Source organism: Ruditapes philippinarum, unplaced genomic scaffold, assembly GCF_026571515.1.
Source record: "Ruditapes philippinarum isolate M1 unplaced genomic scaffold, ASM2657151v2 ctg1391_1_1_1_1, whole genome shotgun sequence".
NCBI classification, from domain to species: Eukaryota; Metazoa; Mollusca; class Bivalvia; order Venerida; family Veneridae; genus Ruditapes; species Ruditapes philippinarum.
The window spans coordinates 72,479-94,589 of NW_026856604.1; the positions used below are offsets into that span (position 1 = coordinate 72,479).

At 31.0% G+C, this 22,111-nt stretch overlaps 1 protein-coding gene and 1 long non-coding RNA gene across 2 annotated transcripts; both read left to right on the forward strand.

Annotated features, from left to right (window-relative positions):
* Positions 1-3,325: 3,325 nt before the first annotated feature.
* On the forward strand, positions 3,326-7,479 carry LOC132747102 (uncharacterized). Its single transcript, XR_009628079.1, has 3 exons — positions 3,326-3,483; positions 6,180-6,251; positions 7,284-7,479. It is a non-coding gene; the product is annotated as an uncharacterized LOC132747102 (long non-coding RNA).
* Positions 7,480-10,760: 3,281 nt separating this feature from the next.
* LOC132747107 (jmjC domain-containing protein 8-like) lies at positions 10,761-21,628 on the forward strand. Its single transcript, XM_060736422.1, has 9 exons — positions 10,761-10,895; positions 14,785-14,886; positions 15,600-15,648; positions 16,153-16,249; positions 16,703-16,771; positions 18,392-18,511; positions 19,075-19,142; positions 19,709-19,843; positions 20,814-21,628. Exons 1-9 carry the CDS (start codon positions 10,798-10,800, stop codon positions 20,892-20,894), a joined length of 819 nt encoding a protein of 272 aa, XP_060592405.1. The 5' UTR covers positions 10,761-10,797; the 3' UTR covers positions 20,895-21,628.
* The last annotated feature ends 483 nt before the right edge of the window (positions 21,629-22,111 follow it).

The following is a 22,111-nucleotide window of genomic DNA, read 5'->3' on the forward strand; positions in this document are numbered from 1 at the left end:
TTGCTCTTACATGTATATGCAAAACGTCTGTTTTTCAGAGACAATCAAATATCCAGTGCTTTCAGTGCGTATATTCTTGTACTTGCTCATATTCTTGTACTTGCTCGCTATGAATGTATGATGATATGTTGGCCTGTTTTAGATATTCTTAGTTTTTGTAAAGCTGACCTCGTGTGTGTTAATGGATCATGTACATGCGGTTTGTACACCAGTTTTAGTGTGTTTTGCTTTTTTTTTTTTTTTTTTTTTTTTTTTGGTAGAAAACAGTTCTAGTAATAATCTGAGTACACTTGGCCATCAGGTTAATTTAAAGCTGCACGCCTCCAGATGAGCCAAACTATTTCAAGAAAGTCAACCTTTAGAAAAAAATGTATTAAGATCTTAAGAAAAGTAAAAAGATTCAATATTTGATTAATTATTTACAAGTCGTGTGCGATTAATTACTGATTTTGCAGTATAGATCATTATAATTCTACTTCGTTACTACCGCAGTAAGAGGTATTTATGTATATTTTGACCTCTTGGTAATTTACGTGGATTGTAAGTAGCGTTTGAAATTTGTAAATTACTTTCTTTGATCACTTCAAAATATTTTATTTTTAAATACATTTTCAAAATTTTCATGAAAATTAACATGGATCTGGAGCTATGCTGCTTTACTGACTGTTGCACAAATAAACAACTTGCAGTTGCAGAACTGATTATGCCCTTGTTACCGTTCAATTCCATATATGGTACCACTTATAGCCAAACCTTATAACATGTTCAAAGTTGGAAATTTAATCTCCAGTTAATGTGTTCTGCAAGCTAATGCGATTGAAGGATTTCCTTCTTACTTGGTTTTAATAATATTGTTTGCATTGCTTTCAGTGCCAATATTTTTTTTCTAACTGATTCAGATACTTTTGTTATGCGCTACTATTTCGTGTGGACAAAGTTTACTGCTATCGTAAATTCCATGTGACCACGAAAGATATCATTTACTTGTGGCATTACAATGTAGATGATGCCAAATTTCGTGACATGAGCTGTGGACATGACTTAGAAAAATAACAGTAAGACAGAGACATATAGACAGAGACCCAAAGAAGATAGAGAAGCGATACATATGAGATTGTCCATGGATATAAATCCATTCGAATGAGAAACATTTTCTATACACTGTTTAACAGCTTCAATTCCAAAACAGTCTGGAAGTAAATGACATATTTGCACAAATTAGAAACATCATAAAAATACAGTAATGAGGATTGGCGGAAATTCTTTATTTAGGATATTTTGTCTACTTCAAACTTCTGATATATATTCCTACATTATCATTATTCAGGTCATGTGCCACAAGATTTTATTCGAACACGAATATTTTAAGAATTATTTACCCTTTAAATTGTTTTTTTTTTAACTCTTAACTTCTTAATTTTTTACTTTTAACTTTAAATTTTAGTTGTATATCAGCTTCCATATCATAAAAATGTGGCAATGTTTATAACTCGAGCGTTTATCTCCCCTTCAATTTAGAGATTTCCTTATGTTTTGTATCTTTATTATTCAAACTTTAGAAATATTTTTTTTTTATTAACAAGTAGATCATATTTGATTAGAATTATAAGTCAAGTGCCTGTTTTTCTAAAACTATCTATATTTTAAACTTGGAATTTATTTTAAAATTGGTATATTTTTAAACTGTTCTCTTTGTTACCATAAATGGTGTCTTACTCTAACATCTATTTCAAGAGTTATTTCCTCTTTAACTTATAACTTTGCATTAAAAATTATGCTCTCATCCTTTTGTAACCCTTGTGGCTGAGGGATTTCCTTAAATGGTTGATGCATCAGAATTGCATCCACCGTTTATCCCTGCGTGATCGTGAGAGGCGACTTAATTGGTTCCCTATGCATATATTAGCTCCAGTATGTGAGGTGGTCTTGACCCCTGGTGTTGCTTTTAGTTTGTAATACCCGAGTTAGGCAAATTCATCTTTCCTGTTTCGGCGCCTTATTACCTTAATTGTGTTAGTGCGCCGTAAAACCAAACAAAATATACAAAAAATAACTAAAGGGATTGACTTCAGATTTCAATTTGTTGTCTTTTCCATTAGATACTGAGATTTAATTTATATTTGAAATTATTTTTTTCGGACAGGATTGCATTTTTCAAATGTATCATTTGCTGCGATAAATGGGCTTTAAAAAATAACCAGTCTGATTGTTTATAGAAAATTCAAGCATTTATTGTTGCGCCGTTCGTGACCAATTTTCTATAAATGCTTAACTAAATAGTGGATATTTGCTTTTTTATCATGAAAGATCGGAACAGAACAACGTCCACGAGTGTTTATATTAAAAATAATTCTGTAAAATTTCTGAAACAACATCTTCAACTTTGGTGAAATTAAACCATTTTGCCTTGTCCTTCATTCAAAATTTTATAAATATTCATCATCAAACTACTTTTTTCATGAATGCAGTACATAATTATTTCAATGTAGGTTCTTTGGTATTAATTCTTCTCAAATATTCACAAGATAATATAGCTTTAACATGCTGATAATATAGTGGATATTGAATGAGTGTAAGTTCAATACTGAATTTATGGCACGAGTTGAATAAAATTATATTATGCTAGCCTCTGGCGAGCATAATATTATTTTATTCAGCGATTTCAATAAATTCAGTAATGAATTTACACCAATTTAAAATTCTATTTATCACATACCCAAAATAAAGACAGTTTAAAGTGAAATAAGAGTCATTTTTCATTGACGCGCCTATAGCATAACGCTAACATTTAGCGCGTCTTTACACTATGTTTGCAAAACGCTAATGACACAAAATCGGCACGGGTATATTATTTTATTCAACTCGTTCAATAAATTTAGTATTAAGCAAATATCCTGTATTTAACATGCTTTGTATAAAGTATTTAATTCGTTATATGTATATATGTCATTCTGCCTTTATATGTTCTAATGAAGGAGTTTTTTTTTCAAAGTTCCTGGCACTTTATAGTTATTTTTTATATTTTAGTAGCATGTGTGTATACAATCACTAAAACCTTTTTTTATACAATAACCATTAAATATGTATTAAATGTTTATCATTTATATTTACAATTAATCATTGTTCCATGTGACAAGCTAAGTCGTAGATTATACTAAAACAGTAACATTTCTGATGCGCACTACAATAAATCATTTAAATGTTCGTCTTAGTTATAGAAAACATTCTTATTGGAGGCTTTTACACAGTTGATAGTGATAAATGATTATTACACTTTGACATTGATCCCTGTTTTCCAATGCTGACCATGATGTAGATTTTCAGACCCATCCTCGCCATTGTAAGCTACCATATAAATACGTCTGACTACAGAATTCCTCACATTTCTAACACTTAGCCAGGAGACAACAACAACAACAACCACGACGATGAAAAGCGGAATTATCGTCTGCGCGTTAGTTCTCATCATTTTCGAAACTTACGGTATGTATGAAAATATGTTTTCGATTTATTTATTTATTTATTTATTTATATGTAAAAATAACTATGTCTTGTTTTCTAATTTTTTTGATGTTTTTTTTTTAATCAAATCAAAAATGTTAGTTTTATTTATTGTTCCTTTTATAGAAAATAAATGACGTGATATTTTTCGTTTATTTACTTACTTTTTTGTGTGATGAATGACATCTACCTTACTACCAAAATCAAGCTAACAATTAATGACATTAAAACAAATGAATTGTTATCAAACATGTACATGTGATTTTCGTTATTTTGCATTATTTTATGTTCTGACAAGTTCAACGTTAAACAATACTTTTTCAGTTTATTTCTTTCTTTTTTATTTATTATATAAAGTTGTCTGCCTCAACTGTTTAAAAAATCAAACTTTTAACAAAAAATGTTCGATTCAATGGTGTAACGGTTGGCATATTTTATGTTAGAATTTTGCTAAAATGACTATTTTTATCGCACATCTATCGGTGTAAGGGTTTTACAGCTATATTTTTTTTTTACAAAAGTGTTGATGTTAGGTCCATCTTATTTTCTACAAAACTTCGATATTTTGTTCACTTAACAATTCTTTTTATCATCTAAGCCACTTTTAAAAAAAATCATGAGAATAATCACGAATCCGGAAGCTTGCTGCTTTGTTCGGTATGTGAGGGAGTCGTAACCTAGTGACCAAAGTACGTCGTTCTCTTTAAAAGCTCTTCGCGTTTGATTCCTACTGAACAAATGCTGGCTTGTCCAGGAAATGGATCTTGTATCAACTTAATTAAGCTTTCTTCACCATCGAGTTAGATATATTTATAAAAGGCCTATAATTAATTTATTGTGGATCTGGCATGACTTTTTATTTGATATAAATTTTTATGAAACTCGTCCAGGAAACTATTTTTATTTGAAGTATATACCATTTTCCTGAACTGTATAATGACAACGACGCGCGTAATATAAATAAATATTAATATTAATCAACAAGGGCAGTTATATGTGTTCAAATGTAAATCATACCATGAGCACAGAAAATCGAGCACAAAAGGAAAATAACAATCAAATAATGTTCAATTTTTAAAACTTGATGAAATATGAATTAAATTAATATCTATGGTACCTGATTTGCGCCGAGTCGTATTTTCGATCTGCGGGGCGCCAGACAAAAGGACAATGAAGTCAACACTACCGCAATTTTGCTCCGCGCGGCGCATTGCGAAAACACGACAATACAATACAACAACGTCCCCATTTTGTCGTGCTTTCCCTATGCAGGACGCAAGGCGGAAACACGATAATACGTTATGGCACAAATCAGCCACCATAAATATACTTTTTAAAAGATTCAGTTAAATTGTATGAATCTGTTAAAGTGAAGTGTCTATAAGAAGCCTTGTAACCCTGGAACATAACTTTGTTACGACTGAAGACCCATAAAGAAAATGAGAATTGCATAATAGGGAATGAAATAGTCTGCACATTTAAAGTACATGAATATATATAACAGTTCAAACGTTCTTGCACAGTAACTTTGTACATTATGCTTGTTCGGAAATGTCAGCTTGTCTTACTTCTGTTATAAAGCTACATTTATCGAGATATATAACTTTAAAACAAAAACAAATGTACTGTTTCCCCTGTCATTTCATAGAAACCGTAAATTCATATTACGCTGATACAGTCTAAACAATGCTCGATACTCCTATCTGACAAACTGTATTTTTTGTTTTTGTTTTAATAGCCAATTCCAAAATAAAACCGAAGCCCACTCACTTCAAAAATTCAGCAGGTTAAAGTTTAATGTTGCGTTATTTCAAGATTGTCTTTGATAGTCTGTGAATATCAAGTCTTAATGAATTTTGACAACGCGAATTTATTCCATATCTCCTAGCTAACTTGTGTTCTAATATAAAGTGAAAGATACCCATTAACTTAAAAATGGATTCAATATTTATTTGGCTTCAATTCATAGGGTTAACATGTCGCAAAATGTAAATACATAAATGAATTAGTCATTTCGTTATGGATCTTTTAGACAAGTAATTCAATTTGAGGCCAAAAGTTTCTCTATTGCCACATTCTATCATTTGTTTAATCTTTTAAGTCACACTGGGAATAAAACAAATTAAAGTATTTGTGCAGATAGATGCCGCTATACGCTGGGAAGAGAAATTGTCATTGTTAATTTAGAACTAGGGCATTGTTTTGATCACATATGTTAAAAGATAAAGAGTTTTCCTTTCGTATAAAGTTGATAGCATGGTTGAATTTACATGTATAATTAAAATTAGAAAAAACTGACATCACTTTGTTGCCTGCAATTCGAGAACCTGAACATCGCGACAAAATAAGACTTGATTACAAATGTTTTAGTTTTGTTTGTTGTTGTTTTTTATGTTTTGGTGCGTTCTTTAGGAAGGAGAGGCACCCCAGTAAAACCACATTGAACAATTTTCTCGCATGAAAGAATCCAAACTTCTGGGCGGAATTTAAACCCAAAGCAATTATTATAAAGAAGTTTGAAGTTGACGACCTTCACCACTCGGTCTCGGTTACCAATTACAAACGTTCTTCAGTACGTACAGAGTCTGGCTTGCATTCACTTCAAATTTAATCTTGATAACCCTAATAATAGAAATGGACTATTCCAAAGTTAAGGAATAATTTTTTTTGACTTGCAGGATTTGGAAATGGAGTAGGTGCCAGTGCTTTATTTCAAAGACGTCAGAGACCGAGCCCATCTTTTGAAGCAGGTATGTGTCTCCACGAAAAGTTAACATCTTGCATTTATATAAATGCTTAGTATGTATATTACATATCTATCTCCTGCATGTATACTACCATCAGTATTAAAATTTACCAAGCTGGGTACTACTTCTAGAATTTAATTGATTTATCGATTGGCAAAAGTGCTAATATTTATTAATGGTAGCGGAATTTTCAGTTAACAGCCTGCTATAGAGGGATAACTTCTTCGTTGTCCGTCTGTCCGTCTGTCACAAATTTTGTCCGGACTACTGAGAAACTAGTGGTGCAATTCCGTGGAATGGTCAGTATTAAGTTTAGATGTGCATATCGTCGACATTTTTCGTTTGATGATTTTTATGTTTAAACCTTGTCCGGACTACTCCTTTTATACCACTTATGCAATTTCAATGAAACTTTACAGGATTTATTAATACTTCAATTAAGTACTTGCATGCGCATATTAAATGGGTTTTCCGTTAGAATGATTTTTTTGGGTTTAGTTATGGCCTTTGAATAAACAAAAAAAAGCATGCAACGTACCTATTCCATTGGCTGGTTAATTTTAAATTTTAATCCACAATATTGATGTTTGACAGTTCCAAAAAGGAAAGCTGGACTAGTTATAGGTAGATATATTTATTTCAGTATTATAACATAGTATATCTAACACAATTACAGTAAGATCATTAAAGAAACTTAATCAGGTTAAGGGTGAATGATTTTGTCAAACCAATTTCATGATATTCCCGAAGAGTAAGATATCTCTAGATATAAGTTGCTATTGTCAAATCAATGCACCATTTCGTTTTTCTTTAAAGTTTTACTGCTAAAATCCAGATGCTTCATGAAAATATAAGATATGTGTGAATGTAATTTAATATCAAATTTATGTCTACTGTTGTAAAATCTAAATATGTATCATTTTTGTATGAACATAGAAATAAAAGAATGTACTGTTTCATAAAAGAGCATGTTTGAATATGTCTTTATGTTTGATCTATATAAATGGTTTGACTTCTACATGTTGATATTTTCAGAAGAGACTGGGCAGACTGAGTTCGGCTATCCAGCACACAGTGACTTTATGAAACAACTCATTAATTACCTGGAATTTGTTGGTAAAAAGAAATAAACCCATGACGACTGTGGACAATAAACTCTATCAGTTACTGAGAGAATGAATAAATCATCGTCAAACATTAAATGTCTTCTTTGAAATGTGAAAATAGATGATAAAAAAATTATACGGTGTCATGTTCTATTTTTATTTCCTTCTACGATAAATTTGGTAAATTTCAGAGTTTTTTTATCAAATTTGTTGCACATACAATGAACACCATATCTAGTCAAATCAGACCAATGGCTGTTTTTATAATAAGATTCTTGTGACATATCCGTATGGAGCAATTCAGCCCCTGCCCTCACAACACAAATTAATATGTTCTGAGCAGCTATGGCTATCATTGCTGTGCCAATTTACCGTGCCTGTCCAAAAATATGCCTATACTTTTGGGGCAGTTGCCCCTGCTTAGTTCCACACTTATAGACAATTCCCGAGTATTTCGAACATAACTTTATAAAGTGGCGATCTTTTAATGCGATACTTTATGTATATATTTCTTTATTTCCTTCAGTTTTGAAGAGTTATACATTTGTATACAATGTACAATACGCTACAAAAATACGCTACATGTAAATCAATGTATGACTGACAAACATTATGTATACTTTTCTTTATTTCCCCCAGTTTTAAAGAGATATACATATACAATACAATTCTTTAAAAAAAATACAGAAATCATAACATGTACATCAATGTATGACTGACAAACATATGAATACAATTATATAAATGTAACAAATATTAGATAAACACAGAAATAATATATACTGTATAAAGATAAGGTATATGATTTTTTAACATAGAAATAATATACAACTACGCACATGAGAAAACAAACGAAAATTTTGAAATACTGTATAGCGACATGCGGGGAGAACTGACAATACTTTAATATAACCATACTAAACGTGTTTACAAAATTTTTAAGTCATAAAAATGAAATACATGTGCTAAGAAACAATGTCAGTGTGTGTGTGTGTGTGTGTGCACGTGTGCGCGCGCGTGCGAGTGTGTGCGTGTGTGTGCGTGCGTGTTTTCCAAAGCAACAACATTTATATTTCAAGCAGTATTTTCGGTGACCATTATTATCTTACTATCGTTAAAAGTGAATTGTGCAATACCCTTATATTTGATATATGTATAAATAATAAGAAAATAGCGGTGCTGCGTTTTGGTTCTGCAAAATTGAAAAATATAAGTAGGGCTAATTTTCCCCTTTATTTTGGCTCGACTTTTTCGAAGAAAAAAAAGAGAGCTATATTGCTACAGTTATGTGAACGTTGCCGTTGTTGTAGCCGGTGCCGTTGTCGCTGCCGTTACCACGTTGATCATACTTTTTTTTTATTTCTCAATGGGTTGCCTTCATACTTGGATACAACAATCCTTTAGTTAAGACCTCCAAGTTAACCAGACTGAATTTGACTTTCATTGATAAATGACCTTGACCTCCAAGGTCAATATTTAAGTTTTGCTTGATTTTGCTATAATTGTCTATAATTTTGTTATTCATGAATGGATAGTCATCATACTTGGGCACAATAATCCTTAGGACAATACCTTTATGTAGACCTAATTTAATATGATCATCACTCATCAATGACCTTGAACTTGAAGGTCAAATTATTGAATTTTTCTTGTCTTTTCTATGATTTGCTTTAAATGTGTTATTTATTATTTTCAAACTTGCACACTACCTTACGTACAATCCTTACATCAAGACCTATAATTTGCTATAACTTTGTGAGTATTAAATGGGTTGTTTTCATACTTTGGCACAACAATGTATGGGACAAGACATATGTTATTGATACTTGGACAAAAGAAACCTGATGACAAAACCGACATGTTGAATTATTCTGATATTACCTTGACCTTTAATTCACATTGACCGTCATGGTCAAATTATTGAAATTTGCTTAAATTGCCATAACTATGTATTTATTTACGGATTTGATTTATTCTTGACAAAAGAAAACGTATGATAAAACCGACACGTTTAATTATTCTGATATGTCCTTGGCCTTTCTATTGACCTTGACCTCCGATGTCAAATTAAAGAAATTTTCTAGTCGATCAGTGGTTATTTCGATGGGGGAGTTGAAATATTCATTCATAATTAATTTTACTGCTTTTTGAAGTATTGTTAATCTGTTATTTATATCATGTCATGTTAATTAATATTGAATACATTGAAGTTACTCGGTTATGACATCGGATCTTTAGCTAGATAATACAAACAGGAAATATATGTAATTACTTAGGATGAACAGAATTTAAAAATATTAAATTTGAGACATAGTATTTCTTAATACTTTCGATTTCGACACATTAAGAAATATTTAGGACATATAGTACTCTTGTTAATTAACAAATCAAACAAGAAATTACGAACCTTATAAAGTAGTTTATATAAGGAAAAATAGTATAACATAACAAGAACTGATTTCATAATCGGGAACTTCTGGAGTTCAATAATAATAATAATAATAATAATAATAATTAATAAATGCTGTTTACATGTCTCTTAACGTTGTCTAGCTTATTTATAAATCCTTTTGTTTTTTATCTGACATTCTTAGGAGACTGTTAATTAGTATAATATTTAAATAGAAAAAATATTTTCGAACTTTTGCTAGTAGTGCCTGCATGGTAGTCGTAGATAAACAACAATGAATTCAAGTAGGTGTTATTTTGGTCAAGTATACCTAGTTTTCTAATTGATAAGAACGTGGATAAGAACAAAAAATATTAGCACAATCTTTAAGCATACTCGCTTGATATACTTAGTAATTATAAAAGTAAAAGCAATGCCCTAAATAACCAACATGCAGAGATGATAGTCATTTTGGTGTTAAGACTGACATGGGGTCATGAATTTTGTACATTTTCATTCAACAGCTTTTTTAACATTAATAAAACATGATCCTGTATCAGTCAAGTTTAATTATTACTTGTTTTACAGTGGAATTCGTTAGTACGTATAATTTACTCTTAAGATGAAAACATCTCAAACTCAAAATAACATGTGTTTTGTATATAAGGTTTTCTATTAATTAAGTAAGAAGAAGCTTGCGGATAATATGAGGTTGGTTCTTAAGTATGCCTACCATAGACTAAGAGACTAAGTTAAATAAATCCCTTTCCCATACGAGCTTTAAGACCATTAAAAACAAATTCAGTCTTTTTTCATGTGATACATGTGCTGGGATTGACAAATATACATTTTATTTGGATTTTAAACGCGTTTTGAGGTCCACACCCCCAAGTGTCTGTGCAATTTTAAGGTATGTTTAGAGTCATTTCTTATAATGTAAGCTTAGAGAAAATTAATGCGAAAGTCTGACCAAAAACTGTTGCCGTGTTCCCGGATTTTTCACCGGTGTGTTAGTAAAAACTTCCTCGGGTAACACGTCATCCATTTTGACAAAATGGATCGAACGGTAGTTTCCGTGTTATTTTGTTTCGTTTCCTATGTTTTTCAGCTGGCAAGTACTGAAAAAAATGTGTATAATTTCAACGGAGGATGGTAAGTCATGCTTTTATCATCTTTTGCAATTACATCACTCCAATATTGGGAAATGGAATATATTTTCGCGACGTATCCGTTTTTATAGACTGCAAAACCTACCGATTGTACAAACTGAGGTACCCCAAACTGATAATACTGTTACTATTTAACTTACCAGTAGATATGTATTTATTTTTATGCATTACCCCATTAACCCCCCCCAAAAAAAAAAAAAAAAAAAATATATATATATATATAATAATAATAATAATAAAAAGAATGGGGAGGCACATAGTTTTTGTAGCATCTGTACATCTGACTGCATCCGTCCTCCCATCTGTCTCGCGGTCTTCAGTGTCTTCGAGTGAGAAAATTGTCCAGCCCATAACTTTGTCATTTATGGATGGATTTTAAAATAATTTTGTAGAAATGTGTAACACAATTGGCAATGTGTCATGAAACATCTAGGTCTGAAGCTCTAAGGTAAAGGTCACACTTTGACTTTAAAGGAATATTTTTATAAAAATGCACTGATCCACAAATTGTCATTGATGGATGGATTTAAGAATTATTATGCAAAAGTGTTGGACATAATGATGACATGCAGAGCATAAGAAATGGGACCTTAACAAAAAGGTCAAGGTTACACTTGCAGATCCAAAGTAGTGATATGAATTTTATAAAAGTACACTGATGTTTGTGTCCAGTCAACAAATCTGTCATTCCTGAATGGATTTAAAAATAACTAAGCATAGATGTGTTTGACATAATGACAATGTGTTGTGTGCAAAAATTAGGTCCCTACCTTAAAAGTCAAGGTCACACTTGTAGATCAAAAGTCATCATGATATAAATTTTTATGAAAGTACGTTCACTGATGTCGTGTACTGTCAAATATTTTGTCATTTCTGAATGGATTTGAAAATTATTATGCATAAACAGGGATTTATTTTGGGCTTAATTTATAGCCTTTATTGGGTCATATTCCCAATTGAAAATAGTATGCTATTTTCCAAATCCACAGGAAAATATTCCAAATTGAAAGTTACAAAATTAAAATATTGAATAAAGAATTCTAAAATCTTTGAAAATAAGGGCTTCTTCGCTTTAATAGTGCTTAGATATTTGAAGATGCCATCCTCGACAGTGATTATTTGCATTCATTTAATCACTGCAAAATTTTAGTCATGCATTTTTTCCCAATTTTTAACAAAACATCGCTGAAATTCCTAATGTCATGGTGTGGGTCTTTTCCCAAAATTCTTGAAAGAATCCCTGATAAATGTGTTTGACATAATGACAACATGCTGCTAGCATGAATCGGGTGCATACCTCAGAGGTCAAGGTCAAGGTCACACATATTTTCCAAAATTTTTAATGAATTTTTTCATTAAAGTGCATTGATGGTTGTGTTCGCCAACAATTCTGCCATTCCTGGATGGATTTTATGATAATTTGGCATAAATGTGTCAGACATGATGATGAAATGTCAAACATAGGGGACAAGTATCCAGTTTAAAGGTGTAGGTCACACTTGTATGTCAAACTTTATGATTGTAAATACACTGTCTTCTTTCGTGCAATGCTTTGTCATTCACACCCTGAAATACTTATGCATAAATTATTTATTGTTATGCTCCCGAAGGGAGGCATAATATAATCACACTGTCCGTCTGTCCGTCCGTCTGTGCGTGCCCACTTCATTTGTGTCCAGACTGTAACTTTGTCATACATTGAGGGATTTTGAAATAACTTGGCACAAATGTCTACCACATCAAGACGATATGTCACCTCCAAGAACCACATCCTTACCTCAAAGATCAAGGTCACACTATAATTTTGAAGTTTCACTTTATCGCAATTAGAGTAAATAGGTACACACATTCATGTCCGGACTGTAACTTTTTCATGCATCAAATGATTTTAAAATAACTTGGCATAAATGTCTACCACATCAAGATGATGTGTCATGTCTAAGAATTAGGTCTGTACCTCAAAGGTCAAGGTCGCACTTACATTTTGAAGTTTCACATTATCACAATTAGAATTAATAGGTACACACAATCGTGTCCAGGCTGTAACTTTGCCATGCAGGGCAGGATTTTAAAATATCTTGGCATAAATGTTTACAACATGAAGGATTTTGAAATAACTAGGCATAAATGTCTACCATATCAAGACAACATGTTGCACAAAGACCCATGTCAATACCTTCAAGGTCAAGGTCACACTTTAGAAATAGTTTGAAGATACACATTAATGTCCGGACTGTAACTTTGTCATGCATGGAAGTATTTTAAAATAACTTGCCACAAATTTCTACCACATCAAGATAATGTGTCGCAGCTAAGGCTTATGCCCGTCTGTCCGTGTGTCCCCACTTACACAACAATCATTTTCAGACTGTAATTTCGTCATGCATTGAGGGATTTTGAAATAATTTGGCACAAATGTCTATCTCATAACAACATTTTGTCGCGTACAGAAACCACGTTCCTTCTTTAAAGGTCAAGGTCACACTTATATTTTGAAGGTTCATGCTATCACAATTAGAGATTACAGGCAGGGTTAGAATTTAGCAAGATTTTCTACTTGCAGATTTTTGCAAGTGATCAAATGTTTAACTGGCAATATGAGGTAGTCAACTAGCATTTCCATGATCACGTATTTTATTATTATTTTTATAGACAATGACAATGAATTTTGAACATCTGATATGACAAATGATAATAAGCTTGAATGTCTATTGAAACATCTTTATCACTGGTAAACACAGATGTCTTCTTGTAACGAAACAAAAACATTTCAACAAATTAATTTATAAATGATAAACAATTGTTTAGGGATCAGATTAGATATACCATCTAGGAACACCCACTGGTGACAACATACAGTTATAAACTTGTTCATGTTATGTAATTTCTTAGGACCTTAATTTTAGCATATTTTGTACTTGATTACATCAACAGCCTGAAATCTCAGAGGTTCTGATCTACTTATAATGAATAAATATTTCAGCTTAAAAGTAAACACTTTACAGATGAGTGCTACACATTTACATTGGACCCTGATAAAACATCTTGGATGCTCTAATCAAAAGTGTTTGGCTGTTATAAAAAGTCCATCAAAATATAGTCACAGAAAAAATAAATAGAGCAATCAAAAATTGATTTATATAAAATATAAGTTTTTAAGGTAAACATCATCAGTTACAGCAGGGGGCAGTTGCCAAGCATCATCATCAGCTCAGAAGATAAAAAATTATGTAAACGTCCAAATTGAACAATCACTTGCAAATAAATGCAAGCTAGAGTAATTTTTACTGGCATTATTAGATTTTAACTGGCATTTTGCCAGTATGCCAGCTTAAAATCGAACCCTGATTACAGGTACAATAATACAAAGAACAATATTCAGCAATATTATTAGTTACTTTTATTCTCTTCTTTTCATAATACCTGCATGATTAAGAAACCTTTTTGGGGGCATTCGTCACTTGGGTGACAGCTCTTTTATTAAATCTATTATTTTAATATTATTATATTTAAAATATGCTGCTTATTATGATGATAAGTAATGAACAAAATTGAGTTCAGCAGCCCAAAGGTCAAGTTCATACTTGAATGTCAGAAGTCATGATATGACAGTGCATTGCTGGTCATGTTCAGATAATGCCTTTATGTCATATAATACTGGTAATGACTATGTATTTCTTAATATGTTACCTCCATGAAATAAAATGTTTATAATTATTATTATTAAAATAATGTGATAACAGGAATGCCTAGTGTTGTCTTGTTCTGGAAAATCTTTCAGAGTGAGCCCAGTACAGTTATGATTGATGCTCATTGGCTAACATGATTATGACTTATGAATATAAAATCCATGTTGTTGACTATATTTACAGGGAAACAGATGAGAGCAAGATGCTAGCAAGACCGGGTATATGTAACATAGATGTTGTAGATGTCAGCAAACAGACCTTCTCTCAAAAACATTTCGAGGATTAGTAAGTATTTATAAAGTTCAGATTCTATTTCTTTATATAATTTCAATATTTAAAAAGCATTTTAAGAGTGTTTGTTTGTCTTGTTTTTATGCCAATTTCAACACATTTTCTTTTGTCACATCTTGGTGGTAGGCCCACCAAGCTGACACTGGTTGATAACTAACCAGTAATTACAAATTTCTCTGAAAGTAACCAGCTATAAATCCCCCATGATTTCTAAATCAGTGGTAAGAGACATGTGACGATAAGACTCAATGTCTGATATCAGCTGTCATGGAGAAATTTACTTCACATAAGGATCAATCCAGCAACCCAATCCATTGCTCTCCCTATTGAGCTAAGTAGGCCAAAAGCATTTTAAGACAACCAGTTAACTTGTCATTGTTAGGTATATTCTGATAAACTTACATTGACTTAAGACAATCTGATCCAACCTAGTAACCCAATTTATTGATTAGGGGGGTGGGGTCATCCCCCATCATATCTTACCCTGTCTATGTAATTTGACAACAATTACTTTTGACATTTAATCTTGTAAACTTTAAATCAATACAAGAAATGCAGCTTACCATATGAGACAATTGACAATAAATGTGCTTGAAATAATTTATCAAAATTCAAAGTCGGGTCATACAAATACATTTTACAATTTTTTTTGTGTTATAAAAAAATTGTGTAAAATCTTGAAAGTATTGGAACTTTTGTATTTTCAGCTATGCATATGTAAAACCTGTGATTATTAAAGGCTCTACAGACAATACTGTAAGTAAATAAAATGGGTTTAGCTATTTTTCTTTACTTCTAACAAGTATTTGAACCTTAATCTTTTAAAAATGATTTGTCCATCTTTTAATCTGGACTCGACCATTTATTATTTTTATGGAGAATTTTTAAAATATGTACTTACTAAATACAAAAAAAACATGACTCATGATGATCAAATCATTCAAATGGGTGGGTACTATAGGGGTGGTATTTAGATTTGCCATTGTCCGCCACTCTGAGCATGTGTGCAATTGTGTGTGTGTGTGCATTCCATGTTGTGTCACATGTACTATCAAAAGTGCTTGCAGTAGAGTCAACAAAGTTTAATTATATTTTATTGGGCTATAATTTTTGATGTTGAAAACTTATGTTTTCACTATTGTGCATACATTGTATATGTAGATATTAAAATCTTAGATATCATATAATGTTTTACGGATAACATACATGATATGACATATTCTTAAAAATCTATTAAAATGCTCCAAATTTTTGTCTCAGAAATTCAGAAAGCTGTGTGAAAAGACAGCATTGTTAGAGAGATATGGTGATAAAATTGTTCGTCTGAGCTCAGCCAATACACACTCTTATAGCAAAAGTAAGTTTATCCTTCATGAAGTAAATGTAAATATATCATTTCTGAAGTAAATGTAAATACATCATTTCTGAAGTAAATGTAAATATATCCTTTCTGAAGTAAATGTAAATATATCATTTCTGAAGTAAATGTAAATACATCATTTCTGAAGTAAATGTAAATATATCACTTCTGAAGTAAATGTAAATATATCATTTCTGAAGTAAATGTAAATGAAATTGAAACATCTTAAGGGTTCGACACTTACTGTTTTTGAAACTGAAACTGATTTATATAATTAAATGCCTATTTCTATACACATATTCAATGGCGTTGTACAATAGAATAATAAAAGTATGTACATAAAGATATAAAATCACTTATGCATGGCAAAATAACTCCAAAAAAAAAAAAAGTTAAAGAAATCAGTGGTGTAAAATACTTATACACGTATTTGTACTGTTTTATTTACAGGAGATGTTGAATTAAAGAAATATGTGAATGAAATTATGAAACCACAAACTTTGGACACTTTAGGAAATGGTAAGAATTTATTAAAAATAAAGGCTATTGAATATATGAACTTCTAAAGTCTTATTATGGAACTAACAAACAAGTCTAAACATTAAGACCAGGGTCGGAGGTTATAAAGAAATTTTCTAATCTCAGATCTGAAGTATCGATTGGTCAGAAACATTAACAGAATGTGCACTGATCAAATAAAATTGTAAGACCTGAGAGAGGTCTTTAAGAAATTTTTTTTAAACTTTGGGCCAGTAAACTAGCGAGTTTACAGAAAAATACTAGTTGGTCATTTTCACTTTTGGATCCAGCAGTTTGAGGGGTTAGAATCAAGCGAGATATATGTTTAGCTCATGCAAGCATGGAAAGAAAATCTATGAGCAAGTTGCTGTTGAATTAAGTTTATAAATACACAACCCATAAAAGGATTTGCTTAGTACATGTAAACTGCTTTTCAAAGAATCAGAGTAAAGGAAAAGTTGTTTGATGTTTTATAATTTGTTAGAGAGGGTATAATGCTTTATTTATCACATAAACTATGGCCCAGGAGTGTAATAAATAGAGGATATTGAATTAGTGTAGATGTAATACTAAATTTATTGAACAAGTTGAATAAAATCATATTATGTGAGCCTCTGGCGAGCATTATATAGAGGATATTTGTTTAGTTCAGTGTAAGATCGGAATATATTTCACCGAGTGAGCACCAAAAGGTATATTTCACGAGTGGCGCAGCCACGAGTGAAATATTAACTTTTGGTGTTCACAAGGTGAAATATATTTCGATCTTACACTAAACTAAACAAATTTTCTTTTTATTACATGCAAAGAAACGTTTTAAAAAGACATTAAACCTAATATTGAATGAAAAGCGCGCCAAATAATTATACAACGTGACGTCATTTACGACGTCACGTCATTGAGTTGGTACCCAGTACTGTGCACGCTGGTATTTCACTGAAACAACGTGAGGGGCTTAAATTCAAAACAGTGAAATTATTAAAGTGGTAATTTCACTGTTTCAAACAGTGAAATTACCAGTTTTATATCACTGATATATTTCTATAAACCACCGAAAAGCATGTAATAAATTGTTTTATTCAACAAGTTGACTACACAAATGTTATATTCTATTTATCACATATATAAAATAAGAACAGTAAACTGTTAAAAGACTTATTTTTCATTGATGCGTGTAGCGCTAACATTAGTGCACTTTAATGATACGTTTATATATAGCGCAAAGGACGTCATGTTAAAGTGTTATTACACTAGTATAATATCTTTTTTATTTAAAGGCTTTATTACACTCCTGCGCGGCGGCGGTTTATGTGATAAAGCCATTTTAAAATAATAAAAATGATATTACACTTGTGTAATAACACTTTAATGCAATGTCATTTGCCTCATTTACAAACACAGCGCTAATGTTAGTGCTACAATATAGGCGTGTCAATGCATAATGACTCTTTTAACCATGTAAACAATAAACCGTTCTTATTTTGCATGTTGATAAAAAGATTATTATATTTGTGTACATTCAATTCTACACTTGTTGAATAAAACAATATAAAGCTCGCCTAATATGATTCTATACGACTAGTTCAATAACTCATTCAATATCATGTATTTTCATTACAGAGACTTATTACTGGTTTGGGGACAATGATTATGTAGAGTTTGCTGATTTATTTGATCAATATAAAGCTCCACCATATAAATTACCCAACATGCATGGTGTTTACAGCTTTGGTTTAGCAGGTACATTCTTTATTTATGGTCATGCACATAATTTGTGTAACTTTTTAGTAAAAAGACATTATACGGTAAATAATTTTTCTAAGTCTTATTATTTTATTGTTTAATTTCTTTAAAGATATGTGTATATGTGTTGTTATGTTTTCATAGACTTATAAACATACATGTATCTTTCTTGGCCATATTAGACATTGTTAATGGTCAAAGTGATTTGAAATGCTGATTTACCAATTAATGAAATGAACCAAAGTTTTCAATGAAAGAAAACTTATCAAAATAAAGATGTTGCGTTTTAAATATAAGTTTAGATTAAAGAAGAGACAACTGTCAACATCAAAAGTTATTGTTCATATGTACATGCATAAAGTACATGTACATGATGTAGTAACATAGAGCTAACTGTTATTACATTTTCTTAATTTAAAAAGCAAAGCAAATAAAAGATACTTAAATATTATATGAAAATAAGTTGTAATATGGCATTTCTTTATGTACTAAATTTACATATTTTTACTTGATTTAGAACAAGAAAACATAAGTTTCTAATGATAGCATCTATTCTCTAGCTGCAGGTACAGGTGTTCCTTTTCATTTTCATGGACCTGGTTTTGGAGAAGTTATTTTTGGTAGAAAGGTAAAAATATCTTATTATTACATTATTTGAGTTAAAGATTTTGAAACAGTTGTCTGTAGACGTATTTAGCTTGACTGATTTAGATTATTGAATAGTAGAGTTACCCTACTCACTTCATAAACTATACACATTACCCACATCCTACTCACTACCCGTACCAAACACTATTTTCCTTTAAGGTTTTACTTTGAAAATTTAAATATTTGTTAGTGACCATCATTTCCAGCTCCTGGCAAATTGACATAAATCTATCGTGGATTTTGACAAAACTAAATCTTTTCCTGTATATCCTTTCCAGATAATGCTTTGAAACATTAAATACTTGTTAGTGATCATTATCACCACTTCCAGGAAAGTAATTATAATTGTTGAGTATGGACATTAATACGGACTGCTCTTGTTCAGTGATAAAATCTGCTCATGTGTTTTTCTTTGGACACATACACAGGTGTTATTTCTTTATACATGTACTTCTATAATGAATTTAATGTTGAACTTATTTTAATAAATTAAGTTTTGAACCTACACTCATTCAAGATTATTGTATTTTAGCCTTATTATTTCAGCGCTGGTTTTTGTATCCACCTGAGAAACAGCCTTCATTTAACCCAAATAAAACAACACTTCATTGGTTAATGGAAGAATATGATAATCTACATCAGTTAGATAAACCTCTAGAGTGTACAATCAATGAAGGAGAGGTATGCTTTTTTGTCCCCTGGCTGTTTTGAAAAAAATAAAATGGGTATATAGAGATGGGCTTCATGGGCTGCCTGTCTGTTTGTCCGTCTTTCTCTTTTTGTGACCAGTCCATGAGGGCATTTTGAAATAATGTAGCACAAATGTTTACCATAATAAGACAACCTGTCATGTGAAACAACCAGACCCGTATCTCCAAGGTCAAGGTCACACTTTAGTTCAAAGTTCAACATTGTCAGATGAAAGGTACAATGTATATATTCTGTGTCTGTCCCATATTTTTTCATCCATCAAGGGATTTTGAAATAATTTGTCAAAATTGTTCACCATAACAAGTCAAACACAGAGACACCTACCTCCAAGGTCAATGTCACACTTGGAGATCAAAGGTCAACATTGTCTGATGGGAATTATTTTATGTCCAATCCATAACTTTCATCCATTAACAAATTTTGAAATTACTTGGCCCACAATTTTTGATGTTCACCATAATCAGACAATGTGTCATTTGCAACACCCAGACCCCTACCTCTAAGGTCAAGGTCACATAACTTTTTCAATCATCAAGGGATTTTGAAATAATTTTTTAGCCCAAAATGCAAATTTAAAAGAATCTTCTTGACAGACAGTACAATTCCCAGAACTTTGATATTTGGAATATGATTTCATTTGTAGGTCCTCTATTAAGTTGCCTCTAGTTTCAAATTGGCTTCATCTTGTACTCAGCTTTTGGGTATTTCTATAGATCATCAATGAGACCCTAGGATGTTCACATATTTATAGGACAGTTAAATAACAAAAAACAAAACAAAAACAAAAAACATGTTTGTTTTAATTATAATTGGTATATATTGTATGTGTAACAAACATGTAGCATATGTAGCAATGTACATGTACATTGTATATCAAATATTATTAAATTATGTGTTGTGATGTTTCGTAATTTTAGATTTCATTTGTATCTATTTTCAGATTATTTATTTTCCTGACAGATGGTGGCATGGAACTTTAAACATTGACACAAGTGTTTTTATTTCAACATTTCTTGGATAAAAACAGAACAAAAAATATTAGAATGACACATAATCTCCTTTAACTTAAATGAGTGGTAAGAATAAGTAATGAAATAAGGAATACAAGAATAACACAGCAACACACTGGGAAATAGTAAAATTGTAAGAAACATAAAGTTAGCAATAGTGGCTTGGTAAGGATGAATTGAACAAAAAAATTTTAATAGTTTGGAGGGATGGAATGACTGAAGGACCAACCGACATCATGCTGCAAAACAATATGCCCATTTCTTACATATGTTTAGATGTAGAATTTGACTTTCACCTACATTTTGATCCAGTGAAAACTGTTTCCACTCAATAACTTAGAGTATGGACAATATTTTAAATGTTAGTTTAACTTTATAAAAAGAACTTGTGTAGAATGTTATATCTTTTCTAACATTTTGAGTATTTAGAAAAACTTATATCATTTAATTCACATGTATAATTCATTAGTTTTTAGTTTAGCATGATAAAAGCAAACGTTATATATTTACAAAAAAAATAAAATTAGGTGAATATGATAAAACAATAATTTTGTATCATATTGCTCTAGAAATGACCATGATTGTTAAAGATGTTGTAAATTTACTATTTTTAAAAGATACAAATAATTGTGTACATAAACAAATATTTTTTCACAAACATAACTAATTTTTTTTTTGACTTTAATAATGGTTACTTATTCTTACTACTGTACCCATTTAAGTTAAGAAGTTACTGAATTATTATGTAGAACACCATAACTTTTAGTCAACAAGAAATCTTAAAATAGGTCATGAGTGTCATTTTAAGATTTCTTGTTGACTAAAAGTTATGGTGTTCTACATAATAATTCAGTAACTTCTTAAAAAGTCAGATTTAAGATAGAAAGTCAATGAGAATTATACTTCATATTGTAATATTTGTAAACAGAAATATAATGCTATTAAAACCTTACCATTTTCATCAGTTGAGTACATGTACTCGTATGTTTTGGTACAATGTAAAAGCAAAACTTGTAACTACTTACAAATTGCAGATGGCTTAGAAAACCTTTTAATTGAACTAATAAAAAAAGTTGTTTAGACATTTTTCCTTTCTAAGAATTTGATTATTGCGAATTATTATTTTTCATATTTCAAACAAATGTTTATCATCATTTTCCTTTGAATACATAATATAGTATTAACTGTTTGATTTAGGAATATTGGGAAACTCATTTTATGTAAAAAG